At 41.9% G+C, this 26,000-nt stretch overlaps 1 protein-coding gene and 1 non-coding gene across 2 annotated transcripts in view; one reads left to right on the top strand and one right to left on the bottom strand.

The window, feature by feature from the left end:
• Nucleotides 1-26,000, bottom strand: part of nkain2 (sodium/potassium transporting ATPase interacting 2) — an 82,543-nt gene that overhangs the window by 8,728 nt on the left and 47,815 nt on the right. The window contains exons 4-5 of the mRNA XM_035143856.2: nucleotides 13,639-13,839; nucleotides 3,278-3,338 (exon numbers count right to left, since the gene is read on the bottom strand). Coding sequence (XP_034999747.1) covers nucleotides 3,278-3,338; nucleotides 13,639-13,839 — 262 coding nt within the window. The remainder of the gene's footprint in view (nucleotides 1-3,277; nucleotides 3,339-13,638; nucleotides 13,840-26,000) is intronic.
• On the top strand, nucleotides 19,714-19,786 carry trnat-agu. Its single transcript has one exon. It is a non-coding gene; the product is annotated as a tRNA-Thr (tRNA).

Genomic DNA, 26,000 nt, shown 5'->3' with positions numbered 1-26,000 from the left:
CTAAATAAACCATGTTGGTTAAAGATGGCTCCTTTACTTTCTTAACTTATACCACTACTGGCCAAAAGTCCTCTGCACTAACATTGGGTTAGTTCTCCTGTGGTTATTGCCCTTGCATAGTTTCAGATCTGGTTTGTAGTGAATTAGAAATTGTGTGTCTGTTGCTTGCTGGCAATTCAAAGTGAACAAATTATCCTGGGAAATGACTTGGCTGCGGCGAGGGTTTGGAAGAGACGCTCCATCGCTGTTGGATGTGAGTTCACCTTAACTGGAATGTGAAGAACCAGATGAAAGTGCCAAACGGCCCCCTGAAGTACAAGGAGCAAAGCTAGGTGGGAAGAGTTTCATGTCTCGGAACAGAGTCAGATGCATCAGACAGAAAACTTCTAAGTGAAAGGAGCATTTTTTATTGTTTTCAATCCTGCTCACTTTCTCGAAGAGTGTACTAAAGAACAGGCTGTGGATCCTTCATTGATATCCTGACTAATAAGTGAATGTTATATTTCTTATGTGGTGTTATCCTTAGTATTTTCTCGTTTACTCAACTGGTTGTTGTGTGGACCGCCCTTCTTTGTTATGTTCCTGAACGAGTCGGGCGTAACTGTGTGAATACCTGGGAGGAAGAAATTACCCGGTGTGAACGGTAATTGTTTCCTGCTGAGTCATGCTGTTGTGAAATAGTCTCAGCAGAGTTTCTGCCACACATGACCCTTTGAACACAATCGGAAAGAAAGTCCCTTTACCTTTTACCTTTTCTGTGTGTGATTGTGTCCAAAACAACTCATCTACGAAAGGACAGATTTTCACCAAACTTGGAAGGAATATTAAATTGGAGGGTATCTCCTGATGATTAACTTTTGGAGCTGATTAGTCAAAGGTCAAGGTCATAGGCCAACCAAAAAAATTATCCAAAAACACATTCTCCAAGATATCTCAGCAAATAAAAGGGTTACAGAGACAATCTGAAGCTTATGGAGATCAGAAAATGGTTCCTCATGAAATTATGTGATATAATAAGTGACGTCATAAAGAAGTCACAAAGAAGATGATGTCATGCATGGTTCAAATATGCAATTTTCGAGGTATCTCTGCATTCTATAGGATTATAGACACGGCCTACACCTTCTATAGATTGAGAAATACTGTCTGATTATATGGTAGTAATGACATCATCATGGCATCACTATGATATCAGAATTTTTTTTAGCACTGCCCCATTCGATGCCTTTTCATTTTTAAATTGTGAATTTTTGCTATTGACTAAAGATCCCAAACACATCTGTTTACACAAGGATTGATTGCTTTAGTAATCTTAGGGTGAGCGTGTGTCGGTTATGTGCTCACGAGAGTGTGTGAGACTGTCTGACACATTTGAATAGCTGTGAGACATAAGATTGAATATAATGATTAATCTCCCCACACAGACGGACTCACACTTGCACATGCTCAGAATAATTATCAGAGTAATTAGCTTTCTCAGCAACTTAAAGTCTTCATCGGTCCTCAGCGAGTACTTGCTTCTTCGCCCAAGGCACTTTTCCCTACTGAGCTCCCTGCTTATTGTTTAGTCTCCCACACTGCATTATTGCTCGGCCACTTTCCACGGACACATTCAGAGGGTAACACTCAGCAGCATGAAGTTTACAATGGATCACAAAATTATTCGGGAGAAAATGATCCTTATCATTATGTGAAAATGACGCGTCTGAAATGATGCTACCATTGTGTGTGTATTCATTAAGCCTCATTAGTGGCCCAAAACCTCAATTTGAGTCCTGATTCCTTTTGATAACATTTGTCCCATGAGGGGAGGAAGGAAAATGACTCATGTAGCTTATTATCGCTCATCAGTGTGTGAATGTTTTCCCCAAGTCTCACTGTGTGGTCTTGGTTACTCCCATTGTCTGTTTGTAAAGATGGATGACATGACAGTGAAGCAAAAATATTTCTTGATCGCCCCCTAGTGGCTGGCTGCAGTCTAGGGCATACATTCTGCCTCCTCCATGTTAGTGGATGGGACATGGACCAACCTAAAAGTCAAATAAAATTCTCTCAAAGATGTCATATGAAATAACAAAAATACATCCATTAAAGAGAATAACATAATAATAACTGTTAGTTAGTAATTATTTAGACAAGTGGCAGTTGAGGTTTTTTGTCATCACAAAGCCCATTCAAATGCAGTGTTCAAAATCTCTCCATCTACCCTGAATCTCAATAAGTCATAAATAACTGATAAAAGTGGAATACATTTAGTGTTGTGAACTGCTCTTTAACTTTAATGACCATAAACTCTAATACTTTACTGTGACCTGGATGAACACGGAGGTTGTTTGTCACATAAAGAGCCTTTAGAAAGTAGCTGCTCTTCCAGTGTAGTTTTACACTTCCATAACAGCTGCTGCTCAGGAAATAAATTAAAATCCTTCGACAGACTCAACCCTCCATTTGCTTTAAGCAGGATAACTTGTCTACTCTCGGTCTGCTTTTATTACCTTATCAATATTTCTGTGTTCGTTAAGAGCATCTTCAATCCGGTGTTGAATGAGACATGCTTAGCTATTGATCCCCCTGCAGAATAGCTGCAAGTACTTAAGTGGAATAACTAACTGGCTCAGGTAAAGGGGCTTATTCAAGACCTCACAAACACACACACACACACACACACACACTGCGACTGCATCACAGAAACAACGTGTTGATTTGCCTCATTTTCCTCATTTGTTACTGGTAGGTGCACTTCAAATGCGATTCATTTAGACTGTCAAAATGCCTCCAATTAACTCAATGATTCCTTTCACTACAAAAACTGCACACTTCCCATTCCACACGCTCCAGTTGATGAACTGATGCACTGATAAAAGGCTGAATAAAGGTAAATGATGAGTGTATAGTTGTGTGAATATCTGTTATTGCTCTTTGAGGCTCTATTCTATGTTTGATGGTAGTTGAACGTTTGTGGGAGAGACGTACAGATGAAAGGAAACTTTGTTTGAGCGTGAATCTACGCAGCTCTAATCGTCCTTCACTCTCACATTCTTGTCTTTTATGCCTCCGTTTATTTCTGAAAATGAATGAGCGCAGCTGTGAAACCTGGAGGCTGTAAGTGTAACATTGAATTGAAGTATCTGTAAAGGCTGTCAGTCCAGGACGGCTTCATTCAAACCTGCTGCACTATTACAAAGAGAATAAAGAACAGGGCGAGCCAGGGTGGAGAGAAAGAGGAGCTGCAGATTAATTGTTAGTGAATTGTCCATGTTTATGACTGTGTACTTACAGCTATCCTCTTCTTCAGAAATGAGCTTGACCACATAGCAGGCGTAGATGAACCCCACCAACTAGAAACAACACAGAGAGCAGAGGAAACAAGCCATTATTTTGGATAATGGATGGATGGATGGATGGATGGAGAGAGAGAGAGAGAGAGAGAGAGAGAGAGAGAGCATGGATACTGAACAATTACTTGGAACACACAGAGAAAACAGGTGTTGGTGTAAGCGGAGCAGAACAACACAGTGGTATTCTGAGCACTTGAATCAGTGGCTACACACACACACACACAAAAACACACACACTTGGACGCTAATCGTGTCTACTACTTGCCTCTTTTAAACCCAACCTTGGACCTATGGACCAAACTTCAGGACTTGATGATTTAGATCTAGGGAACTTTCTTTGTGGCCTCATAAGGAAGACAAGTCCCCATAATGTCCCTACAACATGAGTAATAGCTAAACACACACACTGACTGTCTGGCGTCATCAAAGACAAACACAAGGTTACGGTTTTCAGGCTGCACTGACAAATACACATCTTACAAGAAATAAGAGAGAGAATCGTCGAAACCTCCTCTCTGTTGTGGCGCTGTGGGTAAACACGAGTGAGATTGTGATCACTGAAATTCAATTTTCATCTCCCTCTGTTGCTTTGGTATTTCGATGTCAGGGCGAGATAGTTCCATGTTCGCCGCTGTTGTCGAGACCAAAAGCCTCGCACACTGCCACCCACTCCGAGAGGGCTTTGTTGTGTCGCCTCACATTGTTCTACCTCATGGTCTCACATCTGTTTGAGGCCACTGACAAACCTGAGAGCAATGCTGGCTGCGGAGTGAACTATCAAAGAGGAGGGTACAGTGCTGCGATTCTGTGTGCAGTACTTGTTACCAAAAAATACCACATTCAACACGTGTGTGTGTGTGTGTGTTTGTTATTTAGACAGTGATGTAGCAGTCCACATTAGCTGAACACCTTTGCTCTCTGATCCACTCTATCATTGGCTGTCTGTTACCAGGGCAACGGATAAGAGGCAGCTGATTGGAGCAAAGATGCAGGAAGGTGCAGTCAACTTAGGGTAAGCATTTTGAGGACTTTATTACCCCGCATTGATACAGGAGGAAAGAGAGGGAAAGCAATGTGGGAAGAGAGGAGGATACGGGCAGAAAGTGATGGAGTTAATGGTGTGTGTGTGTGTGTGTGTGTGTGTGTGTGTGTGTGTGTGTGTGTGTGTGTGTGTGTGTGTGTGTGTGTGTGTGTGTGTGTGTGTGTGTGTGTGAGGCATTGAATTAACATGTTATACTGAATAAATAAAGCCTTATTGCTGCTTAAGTGTAGGAAAAATGACATTGACTTTGTTGGTATTCTATTGACTACATGGACACGCACACACACACACACCAGCACGGAAATGCACAGCGAGCCGCGAATGCAGCATTTGAGATTCAGTGTATATCTCAAGGTCTTGACCTCATTTAGTCTAAATAATGTTCCGCTCCCGAAGCACATCTCTCCTCCATCCTTTTCTCCTACTCTCTCCCTCGCCCACTTCCAGCTTCCTACATTTCTTCCGTTCTCTTTTTCCCCCCCTATACATCACTGATTTCCTTCCTGCACCTTTTCTTTTCATTTCTCTTGATCTCTTCTCTCCAGTCCCTGACAAGTAAATGAGTCACAGAAATATAGTGCTTTTCTTAGTGGGGGGATGAATTTACCTTAAGCTGAGCCAAATGCTCTGAGCCGACAATGCTGCCAGCAGCACGGTGATCGGCGGTGATGAGAAAATCAATTTGGATAAAACAGGAGACTTTATGTTGCCGAAATGCCTTTGAGAAATTACCAGTGGTCAAAGATGGCGATAAACCTCCCAGGCTACAAAATCTTTGATGTCAGAACTGTTGAGAGGAATTTAGCAGAACACATTCATTGTGAAACGTTAAAGGAGACGTATTAGGCTTTTCAGTTTTTTTTCTCCTCTAGTGTGTTGTTTGTGTATAAAACCCCATAGTCCGCGGTAGAGGGAGCTCCTCCTTCCCACAGAAAACTCTGCTTCTGACATCACAATGCTCCACATTTGCATAATGCACAGCTAGCAGCTAGTCTTACATGCCCTCTAACAAAGCCAGGTAAAGCGAGAGCCGAGTCCCACCATAGGCTGTGATGGATGACACGACTCCACGTCCTCCAACTATCCAGAAATGAAGCTTAAATACCCGGGATACGAGCACCACCATTTTGCACATTTGGAGCCAGAGCCTGCGCAGTAGGGGCCGCAGCAGTGAGGTCCCAGCGATCCACGCACTCGACCAATCATGAGTCAGTCTCACCTGTCAATCATGATGTTTCAACTCGTTTTTATTGCATCAAATAACTTTTTGAAGAAAGATACGATACACGTCCCATTCATTTATATAGAAGGGGCAGGATTTTACGACCATTCCTGCAGTCAGCCACCAAGGGGCCATCAAGACGCTTTGGCTTACTTTTTGGGGGGCTCTCATGTCGTCTAACTTTATCTTTTATGAGTGGGCCAGCTGGCCAATCGGAGCAGAATGAAATTCTTCAGGAGAGGGGTCTTGAAGAGACAGGAGCTAAAACCAAGCGTTTCAGACAGAGGATGAAAAGAGGAGCTGCAGCAATGGACAGTATGAGTGAGTGAAAATTAGAGCCTTTAACATTAGAGTGTAAGTCTTTTCAAGTAATAACCTAAATCAAAATTATGAGCCTGAACATGTCTCCTTAAAGATGGCCTCACTCAAGCTTCAGAGTGCCTCCCATTGTCCACTGCCACTCCAGCTAAAATGAGTACGACCATTCATTATGAAGGAGACTTTAACAGGTACAAAGTCAAAACATTGTTTAAAGGACTTTCAAGAGTTGGGAGACTTTTCAGTCACACGGAGTCAAAGTGGATCCAGAGCTCATTCTGTCTTCAGCAGGCTCATTGCCCCTGAAAATGGCTTTTGGGTGCAGTTTCACTAGCACCACTGAACAGAGAGCAGAGAGCAGGGAGCCGTGCCCACACTGCAATAGAGAACATCTGATCAGCTGTGACAGAGCGTGTTCCTCTGCACATCAATATCCTGTTAATATTCAGGATAGTCAGGAATTCAGTTTTGGTGTCGATGCATGTAAACGTAATATCCTGTTTACAATAACCCTGATTACATCTTCTCCCGATAACTAGGCTGCACCAATATTAGCTATGACGTGTGTGCTCTGTCCCGTGCTTATTGCTGGAGTTCCGGGTCTGGGTTGTTTTGGCTCCTGCACTCATATCTGGACAATCACGCTCATGACAGACCGTGAAAAGCATTTAGCATTCTGAGCAAAAAAGTTCCCCAAAACATATCTCATATCTCAACGACATAACACCGTCTCCAGGAACAAGTGCTGATACAAATAAGATTTAGATCAAAATACATCCAAACAACCATCCGCAGCTCTTTGCCCACAGCGCTGTTTTCAGACGACATTGACATTCTCCTTGAAGGTAACTTAATTTATTTCTTTTCGTGTCTATTTTACTCACAGTGACTCACACATTGAAGCTCGCAGCATTCAGACCTTTATATTGCTGCAGAGTGAAATAAGAAAACAACAAAGAGGGGGAGTGAAGGTTTTATCAGGTTTTATGCTCGGGGAAAAAAAATGCAGCAGTGAGAATTAACTGAAAGGCTCATCCTCTTTAAAATAATATGCTTCAGCTTTGGGTGTATTTGAACTTCGGCTGCTGCAAACTTCCTTTTAGTCTCAAACTATTTCTGTCGAGTAAACGAGCAATTGACGACTACAGAGTGCTAACAATGGCGACTGACTGACAGTAAAAGGGGTTTGTTGTTACAAACATTTCCTCGCTGGTTTGCACAATCAGACAGACGGAATTAAAGTTTCTCAGAGAGACACTGGTCCTTTTTCACATTTTGTCCGTGGGTTAGGGTTACCTAGTCAACGCTGAATAAACGAAGGATGTTTGGTGCGAAGAGCGGGAATGAAAATAGCACAACTTCAGCATGAACTCAGACAGGATCCCTGACCCGACGGGCCTGACCAAGCAATAACTTGTATAAGTTCACCACTTCACCTCACAGACGCATGTACCTAATTCACAGCGGGAACTGTTTTTATAGGGTTTTATGTGCACAGTGTCACACTCTATTCCAGGAGGCAGGAAGACCGTCTTTATCCCATTTCTTTAATACCCTGTACAGCCGTTGCTTGTTGCCATGGTAAACACAGCAAATGTAGATAGTTATGCAACAACAATCCAGCAGAACCAAGTGACATTTTCTTAAGGCAACAGGAGAGTAATGGTATGGAAAATCATCCGTCAAGTGTTCATGTTCGTGCCTCTCCACAACAGACTGCAACATCTTTCCCATTCAGAGCTTCAGAACAGAATGTTCCGGGCAAATGTTTGCAGGGATGATGGCTGCAAATTGGCCTTCCTGCACTTCAGTTACACTTTATCAATGTCTTCACACTGTCTTCTTCAATTATATACTGAGGCATAGTCCCTGTTTTCAGCCTCCACCAAATGGCAACTCACTGTGACGTGACCCATTTATTTACCCTGAATTTTGTATTTTGGGCAGCACCATCTTGGAGCTCAAGGATAATGCAAATCCACCTGGACCAGCACCCATTGGACGTTACTAGCTGTCAATCACACAATATCCACTCCCCAATGCCCACGGTGCTTTAGTGTCTGTTTTACTCTTAATGGGACCATAATGTAAAAAAAATAACATCATGCTGTATTAAAGAGGACTTGAAACTAGGGCTTGAGACCTTAAACTCCATATGAAAACATTTACTGATGTTGTATATATCAGACAATGCAGGTTTCAGGCACTCCCTCATTGGCTTCATTTTCCAGAAACGGAGTCTACAACCATTTTTATAAGCAATTTATGGTGCCACCCCCCAAAGTCCATATATAGCTAGTTAGGAATGTCTCCCATTTGCTTTAATTCCCCTTTTTGTCTGCTATAACGGTAATTTGATAAAGTGAGTGTATATATACAAAATCAAAGATAAGGATTTAGGCTATAGTGACAGGATACTTGCACAGATTTATTACTAGATTTTCCTACCATCTTGCAGGTACAAACTCTCCTAAAAAAACCTTACAGATAACAAGGTGCCCAAAATGATCAAGAGGCCCATAAAAGCGTAGGGCTACATTACCCAAGTAGAAAGGGAATGTCATTAAAGTAGAAAAAGATAACTGAATCATCATTCTCTCCTACAATAATCAAGTCCCAAATGCTCCCTGAGCAGAGATCCCGAGAACACCTGGAAGTTTGGAAAAAAGGAGCTGAGGGAGAAATTAGTTGAATGTCAAACAGCTGGTGTTTGATAAGGAAGGGAAAACCTGCGCTCTGTGCTCTGCATAGCCTCAGACCAATGAACCCGGGGAACACACCAGGGGAGGAGACCTTTCAGAAGAGCAAGGACAGATGCCAGGGGAAGGCAGCTATAGGTCAGTCACCCAGTGACGCAGTTTGTCCTTCGCCGAGGAGGAAGGTGAGGTTGCATTTTGCCAAAACAATCATGGTGCAAAGTGCTGACGCCGCAGCAATCGTCTCCCTCAAGGTCTGTAAAACTTGTAAAACTTAATCAGCTCCCAGGTTGATCTACGACGAACATTTCCGTAGATCGTGACGTTATTTAGATCCATAATTAATTCTGTCCCATGTCCTTCCTTCTTTCTCCAGGAAATGTAGACTTCTTGTCTTTCTGTATGACAATCTTGCTTTGTATGGAATGCATTGTTTTCATCTGAAGTGAAAGAATCCATTACTGCTGCATCATTCTGCACCAAATTGTGCAGTGATGAAGGTGTCACCTCCATTAGATCAGAACTGTTCGTGCTGATGACGCCCAGTTAAAGGACCAGTATGTGGGATTTAGGGGATTTATCAGAAATGGAATACAATATTCATAATGATGTTGTAATTACCGTATAATCACCCAAAACTAAGAATCATTGTGTTTCATATCTACATGAGGAGTTGACCCTCTTCTATGACATTTGCCATGTTGCACCACCATGTTTCTACTGTAGCTCAGAACAGATAAACCCAACACTGATTCTAGAGAGGCACTTTTGCATTTTTATGCAACCTGCAGGCCCCTGTGGGTTCTCCCACACACTTGAAAAAGGAGAGGTGAGGGGAGGGGTATCAATTGGTTGCAGTCAACAACTAGAACAAACTAGAACCCAACCCATTTATTGTTTGGCCGATAATAATCACAGACATATCCGTATCTGTATTTAATGTTTGCCGATATGCTCAGAGATGAACTACTTTACAAAATAAACAATGCAGAAAAGATGTATGTTTACAATTTTCGTAAAAAAATCTTGACTAAACTTGTATATAATTTGTAATATTTGTGTTTATATCTGAGTTTATGCCATTGGAGGCAAGTACACACATATTACAGCAACAAGTATCAACCTCACTCACCCGCGAAGGATGTTTATTTTCAAACTATGTCACAGCGCTAATGTACAACAATTTCGCAGCTGGCATGTACCCTCCCTGGTTGCACTCCTCTGTTTAATTGATTTAAGAATTGCAGTGTTACCTGTCTTAATTTAGAAAAGAAACACACAAACAAAGGAGAGGTTTTACTTATTCAGCAGATATGGGATTAGTGCTGTAGAGCACAGCGGTGGCCTCGGCTGACTGACATTCAATTCTCATACATTGTTCTTTTCCCTGAGCAACAACAGCTATGAAAACCAATCTGGTCCCAGTGCTGCCTCCCTGAATACAATTTGAACCTTGCATGACATCACTGTCTGGTGTCAATGACAACAATGTCACATTCAATTCAGGCAATAAAAATGATAATAGAAACAACGCTTCATATGCTAATGACTCAATTTCTAACTTCACCGATGATGAATGAGAAAAATATAGAAACGGTTTCAGTCACCTTTTCTCTAGATTTAAAAAAAATGACAATTTATGAAAAGATTATCTGTTGATATAATTTGAGATGGATTAACTGACTGAATGATCAGAATGCGGAGTGTGTTTCCTTTTCGTTCAGGACCTGAGAAACCACTGCCACCACAGACCTCAGGTTGTCTACAGCTTTTCCCTGGATTCTTCTAAATGAGCATCACACCTGATGCTTCATAGTTGCCTGAGAAATTAAATCATTAAATGAACAATGTAAGTGTGACACTTTTTTTTTTTTTATCTCCAGAGAATAGAGAAGAAAAGAGACCTAATAAAGTTTTTACTGACAGCTGGTTACAGCCTATTCTGACAGAACTATCTCGACATTTTGGATTTGACACCAGAAATATGTCAAGGACGTGAGCCAATTTGGAGCACAATGTATGTGATGATGGATGTTGAAATTGTAAAGTAGTTCACAGTCACTGTAATCGGTGCTTGTTCTCTGAGCCAGTCAGCTCGCTCGGTGTGGATAAAAGGTGTAGCATGCAAACAAGCAGCCGTAGCTAATGATAATTTTCTTCATGTGAACCCGTAGCGTTTCAGCTACAAGGTTATGTGGACTGCATGCTTTAGAGGGCTGAGTGTATCCAGGTTTTCCTTCCTACCAAAAACAACAGTAGGTGATTTCACTGATTAGTTTTTCCACTCGAGTTGAAGTTATGTAAATTACTGTAATTACTTGCTGCCATGCACTCTAGACCACTGGGCCAGCAGGAAGCCTAATCATTGATGTTTTTTGTGAAATACCATTTAATTATCAGTCGATCTGAGCTATTAGCAGGTAGAATAAATCTGAAAAAACTGTAATCGCAGAAATAATTGTGCATTCCCCCACATTCCTACAGCCTGACAGAGGATTCTGTATCTCTACGCTTGGCTTGAGCTTAGATAATCATACTGTGCACCAAACTGAAAACAGCAGAGATTGTATATAAAGCTGGATGAAGCATCTCCACTTCATCCCACTATCAAGAAATGAAGCCAAAATAATATAATTGGGGATGTAGCTGTGGTATCGAGGCCCCGCCAATACATGCGCTCAACCAATCGTTAGTCAGTCTCTGCTGTCAATCATGACATTTGACCCTGTTTTCAGGTAGTTCTTATCACATATATCAGTGTGATAATAACAACCTTAAAAGTTCATTTGACTTGTAGTTTGACCTTTTTCGTTGTTTGGTCCATATGCCATTCAGATTTTTGAGATTTGAGATTCATGACCTATGCTGCCAGTTACCAGGGGGAGATCAAGATGATTTGGCTTTACTTTTGGGGAGCTGTCATGGCATACATCTATGTTCATGGATTGGACTAAATTTCATATAATCTATCCATTTAGTTGTCATGTACTTTGACTTTATGGTTTGGTCCATGTCCCACTGAGGAGACAGGGTTTATGACCTACAGTGGAGCCAGCCACTAGGGGGCAATCTAGATTCTTTGGCTTCACTTTTGGGTTGTCCATATTTACATACAGTCTGTGGTAGAGTCAGTTAACTCTTGTTACAGTAAGAGCACAGCTCTGTCATTACAAGTCAATCAATCAGCTAACAATTCAACATGTATCCCGTATGAAATACACCAACCATACCTATTGTCTGTAGAACCTAAGTGTGATCTCCTCTTCAGATAGATGTTCTTATCTCATGCAAAAATAAGAAAAGATTTGGTTCGTAGTCAGAGCTGTGCTCCTGCAACACAATAATTTGTAAATCAGTCAAGCAGAAACACAATCACACAGTCAGTGACCCAGTTAGACAGACAAACCAGTCCATCACATACACAACTGACCACCCAGCCAAACAAAACCATGCTCTGCAGAGGACTTTGACAGCTGCAGGCGCCTCAGAGCCTGTTTTGATCTTCATTTGAGATTTTTCTTTTTGATCCTGCCCATCCAAAACAGATTTATCCTAAGTAACTACCCCACCAGTCAGAACTGAGTGATTACCCCTCATTTCTTCACTACAGGAAGCAGTTAACCAAAAAAAAACATAAAACCAGTCACTTTACATCCCAACCCACCCAAACCCTCATTTAGTCAGCCAGTTGCCTGGCTGGACGACGTATGTTATTAAGCACCCTGACAGTGTTTCCACCAATTACAGTAAACCAGGCAGCCAGTCAGCCAGTGAACCAGTCAGACTGCGGAGTGTGTGCTCATGGAGCATGACAGTGTTTCCACACACCAATTACAGCGAGACAGTGGTACAGCTGTGTGGTGGCTTGGCACTACGCCACACTAGAAGTACCAGTATCGATTGACAGAGAGACGCAGCGAGTGGATGAGGAGAGGGGGTGAGAGAATGCTAAGTGTGGAGGGGAAGATGCAGAATGAACAATAAAGGAGGCAGGCAGACAAAAACTACCAAAATCTTTTCTCTCTGTTTTCTGTAATGGTATAATGATGCATGCAGTCACATATAAGTGTCAGTTTGTTTATCGCGTCTGTATTCTATGTGTAAATCTGGAAAAAACTACAGTGCAGAGACGACTGGGATGAAAGTGACAGGCCTCCCTCACTCCGGCTCTTTATTTCCCCCTCCACTGTCGCTCTCTGATCCTGCTAATTATCGCAGTTTGACAGTGCAGTGGAGGAGGAAATTCGAGGGCGAGGGTAAAAGACAGGCTGAGGAAAACAGAGAGAACGAAATATTGTTTGCAACAATGAAATAAGACGAAGAGAGAAAGAGAGAGACACAGAGAAAATACTGAGATATGCGAGGGAGAGTCTCCGACCCATTCCGTGTAAATGAGGGTATGAAGTCATTAACTTAATGGCGCCAAAATGCTTTGTTCTACTCTTAAACAGATCCTGCAAAGTCGCACAATCAGCCAACATTACCTGACCAGTTGCAGGAGACAAAGAAGTTGGCGTTGGTTGTATTACACATTACAGAATACATTAAACTAGTGAGTGTAACTGTACAGAGCATCAAAGTGCATTCATTCGAAAGCACTATGTCACACGAAGAGTGGAATTTAACCACTGCACATTAATCCTGTCCACACAAAAAACACATTCACAGAAACACACACTTTCATAACAGTCTTTTTTTAATCAATTTTTATCAATAGCAAACTTTAGAAACACTAAAGCTAAAGTTCCTTTTTTTGCTTTGTTCCTGAATATTAGATTATGTCATTATTTATGAATCATCACTCATAATGACAAATATGAGTGAAAAAGCAAAAAAGAGTATATTTAAAAAGTTGCAACTGCAACATACGTTGTATTAACAATGGCAGCGACTGTGACTAACAGGCATTCCGATTCGTTAGAAGGACATTTAAAGCCGTGAGCCGATTCTTTCTACATTCGGCTACTTGAGTTTCAAATTACAGTGCATACCAGAAAGTACTCATTCAGGTCAAGTACTTACAGCCAGGAGTATCTGCAGCGAGGAGTGGGCCACCTCTATGAACTGGAAATCCATCAGACAGCCAGCTATTGATATATATCGGTGGTCCTCAGGTGCCCAGGATGGCGGAGGGGTGATGGGAGTCACCCTGCACCCGGGGCCGTTCTCCATCCACCAGGAGCGATGCATGGAGAGGTTAAAAGTCAGCACAAGGTCAGAGTCCTGGCAAGAGAGAAAAAGAGAGAGAGAGACAGAGTGAGTTAATTTATGTCATCTGAGGAACAAGGCCGGGGGTTGAATATCAGGGCGGCTTCTAACCAAGTTTTAATTAAAACCAAACTGTTTGTCATACCCAGATCTGAGAGCGAGAGAGAAGGCTAGAGCCAGAACTAAATATAGATCTTAGATTTATGATCCCAGTGATCTGGGATTCCTCAGATTAGATCTGAATCATACACATGCAGGGTAATGATGAGGACAACGAGGGGGGGAGAGAGAGGAGGCTAGACAAAGAATGGAACAGAGCGAAAGAAAGGATTGGGAGACGTATTTTGTACGATGCTTCCCGCCTGAGAAAGAGAGAGATTTGTGTTGTGGTGTCATGGAAGGGTCAGTAACTAAAGTGTTGATGTTGCGGTTTTAGGCCACATAATTATAATTTGTTCTTCTTTATTTCTCATTAAGCAGGAAAACCACAAAACTATGGGAGCTCTAAAAAAAGACTGGGAGGTAACATTAGGAACGGGGTTTAGAACCAACTCAGTTAATCTACCTCCTTGGAGATTGAGATTTAAAGAAATTCAAGAAATAAATTACCATAGAATCTTGTGAAGTAAGTGACTGGTCCCAGAAGATAAATCTTTGTTAATCCCTCCACTTTTCCTTTAATGCTGACGTGATGCTGACATTTCCAGTTTAGAGTGACAACTATTCTCAGTCTATTACACGCTAGTTAACATTTAGTTTAGACTATAGAATGTATATAAACATGGACGACATTTAACGGCTCCCATGTCCCATCGTGGATGGGACATGGACTAAACTAAAAAGTCTAAATAAAAATTCCAGGTATCACACTGATGTTTGTTCAAGTGTTCATTTTGCTGCTTTAAATTATATATTTGATGCTATAAAAATGGGGTGAAACATCATGACTGATGGCTGACTCATGATTGGACGATTGCTTTTTTGGCGGGACCTCGATGCAGCGGCTCCACAGCACCATCAACGTAGACTTTGAGTTCTCCTTAAAAACTTTGCTGTTGTATACTTTTATACAATTATGAAGACATTTTATTTGCTCATATTGGCCATCACAGCATGGACAACCCCGTCACAGAGAGAGACAACTTCAAATTACAACCAGAGGCTGCAAAAACTAGCACAACTGACAACCAGTAAATAAATCAACACTTTCTGTTCCTCAGTGTTTGAGTTCTACTTCACAGCAGCACAGAGAGACCCCATACAGTAGCAAGGGCCCCTGCAGTTACAGTGGCTGCTTTGGTTCCTCCTCAATCTTTTTAATTCTCAAAGATGAGAGATGCACAGTAAATCAGTTATGACAGTCGTCCTGGTTTCAATAATGCACATATTAACGACTCCACTTAGCAAGGAGAGACACAGATCGTTCATCAGACGTCCATGCAAACCACCATGGCAGTAAATACACGCCTAAATACACAGGTCCCCTCCTATGTTGCTTTGGAATGTGTCAACAGAAGAAACTCTTTTAAAGTGGGCAGAATGAAGAAAGTAGTTTTTACAGTACAAAAGTATTTGTAAATGTTTGATTTTCCTGGGTTTGTCCATCGAAATAAGGTCCGGACATTTTCCGCAGTCTGTCTTTTACATATGAAGAACAAAGCAGGAGATTGTCCGGGTCAGACGGAGGACAACGTCTGGGTAGAACATGCAAGAGGCAGGACATGTAAATTCTAAAATCAAGTTTTTGTTCGACACATCCCGGCCCACCAAAAGCTTTCAAATCTCGTTTTTAGAAGATGTCATCTTCGTTGGCGCTTCTAAGTGTATGGCATGTCTTCTCCATCCTGAGATATTTGTTTTGTTTTTTCAGTTGTACGTCCGTCACACGTTACAAACGTCATTAATATACCCACTCGTTCGATGGGATTTTTCCTACTGTACTCTCACATGGCCACTGGCAGTTAAAGATCCCTAAAATGTGAAAAAAGGGTACAGGCCTTCTGGAGAATTTCAGGAAAATGTAAGGGCTCCAGTGCGCGTCTGAAAGCAGCTTTACTGAAACTTAATTGAAGAAAGCACCTTTTTAATGGGAGTGACTCGTAACTACTACAGCATACTAGGATTAATGGGCAAATAGTCCCTTAAATGCAGGGCAGATCACTTATTTTCATCCGGAACCACGTTGTCAGTGTTTAACTTAATCAAGTGACGGACACAAATCTTTAAATAGAGCTTTATATAGAGACGCTGCTCTTCCATCAACACTGAGTCAATACGGTCTGTTTCCACACTGTATATCCCGCTTCATCTTTGTCTTTACCTTATCCTCCCACCACATCCACCCTGCACTCTGTCACCTCCTTCCACATTGCTGGTTAATTCCCCCCCCTGTTCTCCTCTGTTAATTTATATTGTGCTCTCTCTCTCTCTCTCTCCCCCCCCCTCTTATTCTCCCCTCTTTTTCTTCCTTGGCCTCTCTCTATTCCAGCGTAATGAGTAAATGCCTCATTAGCACAGAGCTCTGATTAATGCCATCTCCCCTTGTTGTGCTCCTCGTTTTAATGAGTGAAATCTCCTTAAATTTCTCTCTCGCTCCCTCTCTGCCATCACTCTCCCGCCGTCTGCCTCGTACCGTTACTCTCTTACTCTCTCTCTCTTTTTTATTATATTTCTTTCCTTAACCTCTTTTCTTTATCGCTCTTGTTTCTCCGCAGTCTTTCACCGCTCTTGCCATATGATCGGGAGAGGGGTAATAATTATTTCGGTGCAGTGTGTATCAGTACTTTACTAATGAGGCTCTGGAACAAACATAGTTTTGGTGAGTTTTCTGTTCCGAATGCTAATCCGAGCTTCGTGTCTCCTCTCAACTTTATTGTACCTGCACTGAAACAACGTCAAGGTGATGTCAAACTGTCTTTGTGGTTACACTGATCAACGTCAATAAAAAACCCACCGTATCTAACAACAGATGAGACATATAAAAGCAAGACAGAAGATTTTCTTTTCCATTCCACTGTCTGTGAAGAGTTCGCTGAGGTTACAGGGTCTGTTATATAGCTCCGAAATAGACTGGTGCTAATTTGAAGAAAACGCTTATCTCCTTTCTATTCATCCAGCGGCAGCACAATAAGCCTCCACCAGCACAGATAGAGACAATGTGATAAAAAAAAAAAACACACACACACATTGGAAATTAAACCTATTTTTCTAAAAAAGCACAAGTGTTTAGAGGAAGTTGTTTTCGTAACAACAAATAACCCAAATACAGGGAGTTGTAGGATTTGGGGGCCAAACTGAAATTACTCACCAGTGGAATGAAAAAACATGAATTAAATTGCTGCTGTGAGGAGGAGTTGATGCATGATTTTAAATCGCAGGGTTTCTTTAGCATTGCAGAATCGAACCCACCAGGATGATGAAGCCATATAAGCCAAAATAACTTTGAGATATTAATCTGCCTGGTGATGAATGGCCTGTTTGGCTTGTAGCCTTAAATAAAAACGGTCAGCGAGACTTGTGTTAATACTTCTAACTCTGACTGTGTGTGTGTTTTGTAAGTTTTGACTCTCTCCACATCTTTCCTTCATATATTTCCTGTCCTTTTGCCTCCTTTTACCTTACTTGCTCTCTCTTTGTCCCCCCACCCTCTCTCTCTCTCTCTCTCTCTCTCTCTCTCTCTCTCTCTCTCTCTCTCTCTCTCTCTCTCTCTCTCTCTCTCTCTCTCACACACACACACACAGAGTGTAATTTCGAGTGTGCTAGTTGAGGATCATGCACTCATGCTCTCAGGTCTTTGTCTCTGGCTGTGGGCTAGTGACGCTTCACTGAACCACGTCTGCTTTTCCTCTGCCTCTCCCTCCTCCTCTGCCTCTCCCTCCTCCTTCTGCTTCCACCCTTCTCTCTCTCTCTCTCTCTCTCTCTCTCTCTTAATTTCCCACATCTCTATTTTCCTTTGTCTTCCCCTCCCAAGAGATGCAGGGATGGAAGGAAGGGAAAGGACCACTCCTCTGATGCTATCATCAGCACAGGAGGAGTTGATGCCCTTGTGAAGCTACCTGAAGCTAAATTAGAGACTAATTTAACAGTTACAAAATACACAGACAATTTGGGGAAAAGTTGTTTCAAGCAAAAATTAAATAAAGCTATAAACCTCTGCTGTATAAGAAAAGGGGCACTGGGAAATAAACGATTAAGCTACATGGTGTTCGAATTATATATATTTGTGTCTGTGTGTGTGTGTTAAAGCAGTCCAGTCTAGTCTGAAGTAATACTTGTATTACTTAAGCAACAATGTTCAAGTCAATTATAAAGGAAGGGAATTTTCTTTTTTGTCTCCAAGGAAGGATGGGTGGATGGATGGATGGATGGATGGATGCATGATTTTCCCCATGAGTAGCTTCAGCATCTGCTCCCTGGACACACAATGCCCACAATTTATAACACAAAGACAATCTAGCAGCTTTTTACCCACAACCCAAGCTCCGTCAGTCATTTAGTGAAACAAACAGACAGCATATTCAACATACAGACTGACATGCAGACAGACAACAGCGGTTTCGGTCCATCCAATTGGCTCCCACAGAGATCATCAAACTAAAAGGCAGAGAATCAGTGAGGGGACAATATTAGCTTTATTCTCTCTAAAGTCAGTTTTTCAGTCTATTTAACTAAACCTCTATCTGTGTCTTCACCTCCTTTTCTATTACTTTCTCTCTCTCTGGCCCCTTTCTCTGTGTCACTCTGTCTGTGTTATTTCACACCAATATCATCAGTCACGGTGCATCTCCCTACATTGTTTTGCTGTGATTTCCCATGGGTGTTAGATGAGGCCTTAACCCATAATGCCTAAAGCACTTTTCTCCTATCAGATTGGTTGGGGGTATGTTAGGGAATTGCCTGTCTCTGTGTGTGTGTGTGTGTGTGTGTGTGTGTGTGTGTGTGTGTGTGTGTGTGTGTGTGTGTGTGTGTGTGTGTGTGTGTGTGTGTGTGTGTGTGTGTGTGTGTGTGTGTGTGTGTGTGTGTGTATGTGTCCGTGGTGCATAGAGATGAAGTCCACATCCTAACCCTGACCGTAACCACACTAAACCCATTACCAATTCTAAGCAAATGCCTCCGCACAACATTTTAACCCCTACGATCTTGCGGTTGGCAATTACAAGGTTTCTCCCCACAACCCAGGTTGGATGCACAAATTGCATATGGGGGACTACTTCAAGCTTTCAATTGGTTAAATGTTTTTTTGTAAACCCTGCAGCCACACCATATGCAGTAAATCAGAACCCTAGTGCACTGGTGTATATTTGGTACATTGAAAAATTAACAAGACGCACACACACAAAATATCTTTACATTTACAAGTCCTCATATAACAGTGTGTCATGTGAAAAACAAGAAGTTCAACCTTTCAGAGCATTTTAGTCTTTCAGCTGGTTGTATTTGTTTTACAACCTGTAATGTTACTGTTTTTGTCCACTTCATAGACTGTAAATAATGATGGACGGCATGATTGCTCCAATAAAGTGAAGTGTCTCGATTGCCCCCTGGTGGCTGGCTGTAGTATAGCTCATAAACCCTGCCTCTTCTATGTTAGTGGATGCGACAAGATTAAAAAGTCACAATACATGTCAAATATTTTTTCTCTCGAAGATCACCATCTGGTGGCTGACAGCGTAAAGGTCTTTAATCCTGCTTCCTAAATGTGGGTGGTTGGTAAAAGGGCCAAACTAAAAAGACGATTTCTGCCATTTTATGTATAGCTCTAATCTCTTAATGTTCAAATGTTCACCCGTACCAAGGGTATTTTGTCTTTATTTACTCTCAACAGAAGAGGAAGTGTATTTTTGATACACTCATGTTTGACTCCAAAATGCCGACACCGCATTGATATCAGGTGCTGTGGCTTAGTTGGTAAAGCGCCTGTCTAGTAAACAGGAGATCCTGGGTTCAAATCCCAGCGGTGCCTCAAAACTGAATTACCCCAGTATGTTTTTTAACAAGTTGTATCTTACCCCAGTGTGTTTTTTTAGCAAGTTTTATCTTATCTTAAATGTTCACCCTTCATGTTCTCCTCAAAAATTGCTATTTCGTTGACCAATGAAATGTGAAACCTCACGGCTGACAGCTGAGGCTGGCTCACAATTGGTCATGGGTGTGTATCATCAGCAGGACATATTGCTACATACTTTGGCTTCAACTGCATAAGGTGGGAGCGTTCGTATCTGGGATATTTTGGCTTTGTATGTGGATAGTGTGAGGAAGTTCTTTATATACAGTTTATGGTTCACCCTTTCCGCTATCATCAAATGTGTCTGCAGCCAAAGCAGGCAGCTCTAACAAACCAGTTTTAAACCAGTTGTGCTACATCTCCTTCTTGTGTAGAATGAGATAAAACTGTGCCGCCACTTGTCCAGATTCCAGCAAAGCAACGATGCCAATGATGGATTAAAACTTTAAAAAGGGAGCCACATTGTAATGAATCAGAATTATCCTCTAATGTTTCAATCAAAGACTCTTTTCCTCCTCAGCTCTGAGGAAGCTCATTCGACCCAAATCCTCCGAAAATACACATTAAACAGGTTTTATTGTATCAGCAGTTCAGCAGTTTCCTCTGGCTTGTACAATAAAAAACATTACTGTGATCACAGCCAGGCTAAATCATCGCAATCAAGCCTTGAAATTAATACCAGCTATCATCCAAAAAACCTGGAGCAAGTTTATAACTGTAGCAGTCAAGTCAATCAAATCTATTATCTACTGCGGCAACACAGACAATCTCTGTTAAATCACCTTGTTCCATTTTGGACAAGTAAAAAAGTAGAAACCTCTGCTCGTTGCACATGAAACTATGAATGATAACAATGAAAAATCCAAAACGACTTATCAGTAATAACAGCTCAAGGCTAATGTGATCAAATTGGCTGATGGGAATGTCCCACTAGAGACGTGTTGATGGGAAAAAAAAGACAATTTCATGCCATGATTTCAACAAATGCATCCATTGATCAAACACAGCCAGAGTTGATGCATTAACTCTGAGAATCGGGGCGGAGGTTTAAACCGGAGCTTCTATGATTAAATGTGTGGGATCCTCTCATTCATCGTCTCAATCGTTGGTGGATGAATAGTGAGGGGAGTCAAATTAAGTGACTATTAGCATTCAGACTGGTCCCGGCAATCTGTTTTTGTTTTTGCTCTCTTTGGGGATGAATTGGGTGGTTTGCCGTTTGATTTACTGTCATATTTCTCCTACAATTTATCCCGCGGTAAAAGCTCGCCCTGCGTTGACATCAGCGACTATTGATGTTGATGTGAAGTTGATATGAAAGGGATTTTTTTTTTCTCCGTCAGATAAGCAATCCTATCTTCCCGCAAGGCTTTGTCATTCTAACTTTCTCTGTTTCTTCCACTTCTTTCTTTTTCCCTTGTCCCCTCTCCCCCTCTCTTCTCTCTTCCCTCTGTTGAAAGCAACACTGATTCACATGTGGCTCCATCCCACGGCACATCATCCTCTGTAGCTGCTATCATACCTTTACCTGTAGAAACCTCTCTCTCTCCTCTCCCTGTCTGCCCCTGATGCCTCATTCTCTACCTCCAATCTTTCACTATTCTAAAGTTTCTCCCTCTTTCCTCTTTCCTTTTTTCTGTTCTGTCGCGGTTCCATTGTGGATGTGCGGAGTGAGATGAGATGCATGGACAGACGTGGGAATTGTTTTGAGACTGTCTAGATTTGGTGCGTGTATATATTTCAGCATGTGTAGGTTCTCTTGTCACAAATATCATGATTGACAGGTGCTCTAACTTCCGACAGAGCAAACAGACACCAACGCAAGCACACTCGCACTTACAGACACACATTTTCACACATACAGTATGCCAAACGGCATTCGGGATCTCCCGCGCCGCACACCCCGCAATAAAGGACTGACGTTAGTGTGTATCTATGTGTCTGTATCTGTGCGTCATCCGACGCCCAGGAGGTGGGTTGCATCTTTTATATGACACAGTGGACTCCCGACAGATAGCTGTCTAAGACTGTGAGAGAGTTGATGTGAATATCCAAGTGTGTTTGTGTGTTTGCGTGTGTGTGTGTGTGTCTGTGTGTTTTGCACCATAGTGACAGTTCTCTCTCCACAGGCTCCTCTCCAGATCTGTCAGGAATGGCACATCAGAAATCTTTTTAAAGATTCATTCTATGGCATCGCTGCTGTATTAGATAGCAGCGGCAGCGACTGACAGGGAGGTTGGGAGTGTGACAGACTGATGCTATATGGTATAAATCTCGGGCCTAAACTCAAATTACTGTCAAAAAAGTATGTACACCTTATCTTGCCTCCGTGGCTCTACAGGAGCTGTATGGAAGGCAAAGATACACATTTGATAGAAAATGTCTACTAAACAGAAACGAATGGGAAGACAAACACATCACAACAAGACTGATGTTGACAGAATTTAGCAAACACTTGTTTGGGAGAAAATCTGTATTTCAGTATCAGTATTTTTCAATTCTTTTAATTAGTTGACTCACAGATAAAGACGGACCATGAATGTCCACTTTCCCCCACTATCAAGAAATTAACCCAAAATATCCCGGATCAAAAACGCTGCCATGAGTCTGTGCAGTAGCGATCGGGGGATGGAGCCTCGGTATTGAAGTCCCGCTGTAACTCCACCAATCCGCAGTCAATCGTAGCTGTCAATCAGGGCGTTTCATCCTTTGTTATAGTATCAAATATCTACTTTAATCCAAACTTACCAGAAAAAATTAACACATTTATTTGACATGTACTTTGACCTTTTTAGTTTGTCCCTCTTGTGAAAGAGCTCCTGCACACTGTCTAACACTGATGAAGGTCTAGTACCAAAACGTTGCATAAAACATTTCTGATTGCAAGTTAGACAGTGTGCAGGAGCTCTTTCACAAGTTGTGATCTACTTGGCCTCACTTTTGGGGAGGTCTCATGTCTTCCATATTTAAATACAGTCGATGGTTAAACTCTTGAAATTCCTAAAATAGGTAAAGGCTTCAAACACAAAGAAATTATTTTATTCTGTCATCATAAAAGCTGTTTTTGTCGCTGGTCTACACCACATTAGCAATTCTAATAGATTATGAGTTATGCTGGAAACAAACTAGTTCTTACATTGTGTAGTCTGAAAATAACTGCTCTGAGGGGTGGGATTCAAAGGCACGGTGAAAAGCTTTGACTTTCAAATGAGGATTCGCAGTGCACAGCTGTGGTCTCTTCTCAACCACAAAAAGTTGTCATATGAGAATGGAACAATAAAAGTTCAGGTCCAGCGTAATGTCACACCTCCATACACCGGGTCAATCTCTGCCTGGAGTGGGCGTTCGTGTTGTACTGTCACTTTCGAAAAGATTTTCAGACTCCAGAGCCAACGCTGGGAGGCTGGAGGGGGTTTTATAAGCTTTCTGACAGTATATTTAATTCCTTTCTTATTCTGTGTACATTTCAAGCAGATAGTATGAGATTCTTAAGATGTATGATAATACATACAATAAGTACAGTGATAAGTACTGCATAGATATTCTTAAAATGGGAGGGTTTATGTTTGATGTTTCATGTGTTGTACTGTCCTACCTGAAATGTGTCACTTGTGTTTCTCTGTGTTGAACTGGCTGAGAAAACAAATTTCCCCTCTGGGACTATAGAGTCTCAAGTCTTAAGCTAAGATTAGTGCTGCGATTAACGATTACTTCCATGACGGAGTAATCTGTTGATTACTGTCTTGAGTAATCGATTAGTTGTTTGGTCCATAAAATGTCAGAAAATGGTAAAAAAAACAACACCATTCTGTGTTTTCCAAACCCCAAGATGGCCTCTTCAAATGTGTCGTCCAAAAAACCAAAGATATTAAAATTACTGTCATTAAAGGAGCCAAGAAACCAGAAAATATTAAATATTGTTGATGATGAATTACTGATTGATATATCAGGTTATTGCTGCAGCAGTAGTTAATATCTCTATAATGCTGGTCTATATATCTTGTATTTTGTCACTTTTATATCCAAATAACTCACAATACAATGCAATGGAATTTATGAATGTGAAAATTGAATTCGTCTCATACTTCAGCTTTCAGGGAAGATATAAAGTGTTGGAGATGTAAAATGGCCGCCGCTGTCTATCGAGTGTCTGTTATAGACGGAGCAGTGAATTAGTGAATGAGGGAGTATTGTTGGAGACAGATGCTCAGAATTATGGACGGTCTGGACATCTGCATGTCTGTGGCAAGTGACAGACGCAATCTGCTGAAGAGAACAATGAGATATGGTGAGAGCGGACCTCGAGATGAGGTCCTCGTCAACTGCTGCTTCTAATCTCAACAACAACCTGTCAAGGTCAAAATAATTGACGAGTGAAAAAAGTGAGTTACACATCAAACTTTCAGCCCGAGCCCCTCTGCATGCGTGGGACACTGTCAGTGACTCATCGCTGACATGCAACACGCTCCTCGCTGCGTCTCGTTACCTCAGTGTCACAATGTCTCATCGAACCATTATCTTAACCGCCAGCATACGTCCATCTGCTCCACTCTGACGTCTGGACTTCAAACAGCACTGACAAACTCTGACACATATTCCCCCACCTTCCTCGCTGCCTCCGCCAACTTTCCTCTCGCCGTCTGGGATTTACTTTCTTTATCAAGAAGAAATGTTAAAGTTGAAGTGTTTGGCAAACCTTTACAACCCTAATCTTTCTGGATTTCCCGCTGCTGTGGCGCTCGCAGTGCTCAGCACACTTAAATTGATGCATTGCACCACAAACACGTCTGCCACCGCGCATTAAATTGGATGGATTTGTTGTCTTTGTCTGCAAAATTTCCACGTCTTTAATACAATACAAATGTTATCGCATTGATTTTTAGTCCGAGCCTCCACTTACTAGCCTGACAGTGTGATCATTGTTCTAATGAACGTATACTGCTGGCAGTTGGGATGCACAGTGTGGATATCATGTCTATTCATGGATAAAACAGGACTGGAAAATCCTATCAAAGCTGCAGAACAAATCCAAATCACAGATAAAAAGACATAAATCAAATGAGGGTGATTTTCTGCCTCTTTCACAGAATGACATATGTAAATTTCTTCCCTGTGACCCCAGAGTAAATTGCCAGAGAGTGTAAAGTAATGTATTGAACTGGCCCACAGCCCTCCACTATGAATTCCTATTGACTATAAATACAGCAGTGCCTTCTCAACAGGGACACATTTCCTCAAGTCCTCACATTGAAAGTATTGAGGAAGTGAGTGAATGGAAAAGGAGGCGAGAAGGTGAAGAAGAGCGCGGGACGGATTCGCGCGGCACTTTGCAGAGCAACATAAAAAAAGACTTGATTATAGGCTGAGCAGAGGGAAAGGAGGGATGAATTACATGGATATGAAGAGGGTGAGACACAGGGGGAGGGAGGGAGGGTGAGGGACCAGAGAAAGAGTAAGGCAGCAACAGGAAGCAACAGAGAGGGAGACGTGAGAAATTTCTATCACAGTTATTCTTGAAGCGGAGAGCACACCATCATCTCCCTTATGAACGACAGCGAGTTATTCTGATCCAGGGAGGAAGATACACAGGAAGAGGAGAGACAGGAAAAACATGCCACTGTGGTCATGGTTAAAAAGCAGCACCTGCCACTTGTCAAATAAAAGTGAAATTATTCTCCATCGGCAGGTTGATGAAATAGGCTGACGTTACAACAAAGCTGTAGCTCGAGACGTGACGATGTGAAAGTGTCATTTCTGGGACTGGGGGTTAGCAGCGAGCGCTAATCCGTAAGAGGGTTCACAATTATGTGGCAGCACATTACCAGTCTCTCATCACAGTTAACATTTGTCCATGATACTCGGCAGGGCAAAACCTTAGGAAATCAATCAAGCCAATCGATGCCTTGCCCAAGCAGGCGTTTAGTTCAGTGGGAGGTGACGACACGTCTCTCTCCTCGGCCTCTCAGGGTTAGCTTAGCTCTTATCCCGGATTTATTCCCCTTCAGTCACAACTCTACAACCACCTGAGCTAATCTACACACTTTACGGCTGACTGAAGTAACGTAGTAATGGGATCAACGTGCGGGTACTTCACTCACAGTTACTGAATCGCATAGATGCGATTGCAGAGATGCAGTGAGACTGTTGCTATGTTGTTGAGTGAAGCAGTGGA

Source organism: Hippoglossus stenolepis, chromosome 20, assembly GCF_022539355.2.
Source record: "Hippoglossus stenolepis isolate QCI-W04-F060 chromosome 20, HSTE1.2, whole genome shotgun sequence".
Classification (NCBI taxonomy): domain Eukaryota; kingdom Metazoa; phylum Chordata; class Actinopteri; order Pleuronectiformes; family Pleuronectidae; genus Hippoglossus; species Hippoglossus stenolepis.
This window is presented reverse-complemented; position numbering and strand designations above follow the sequence as displayed.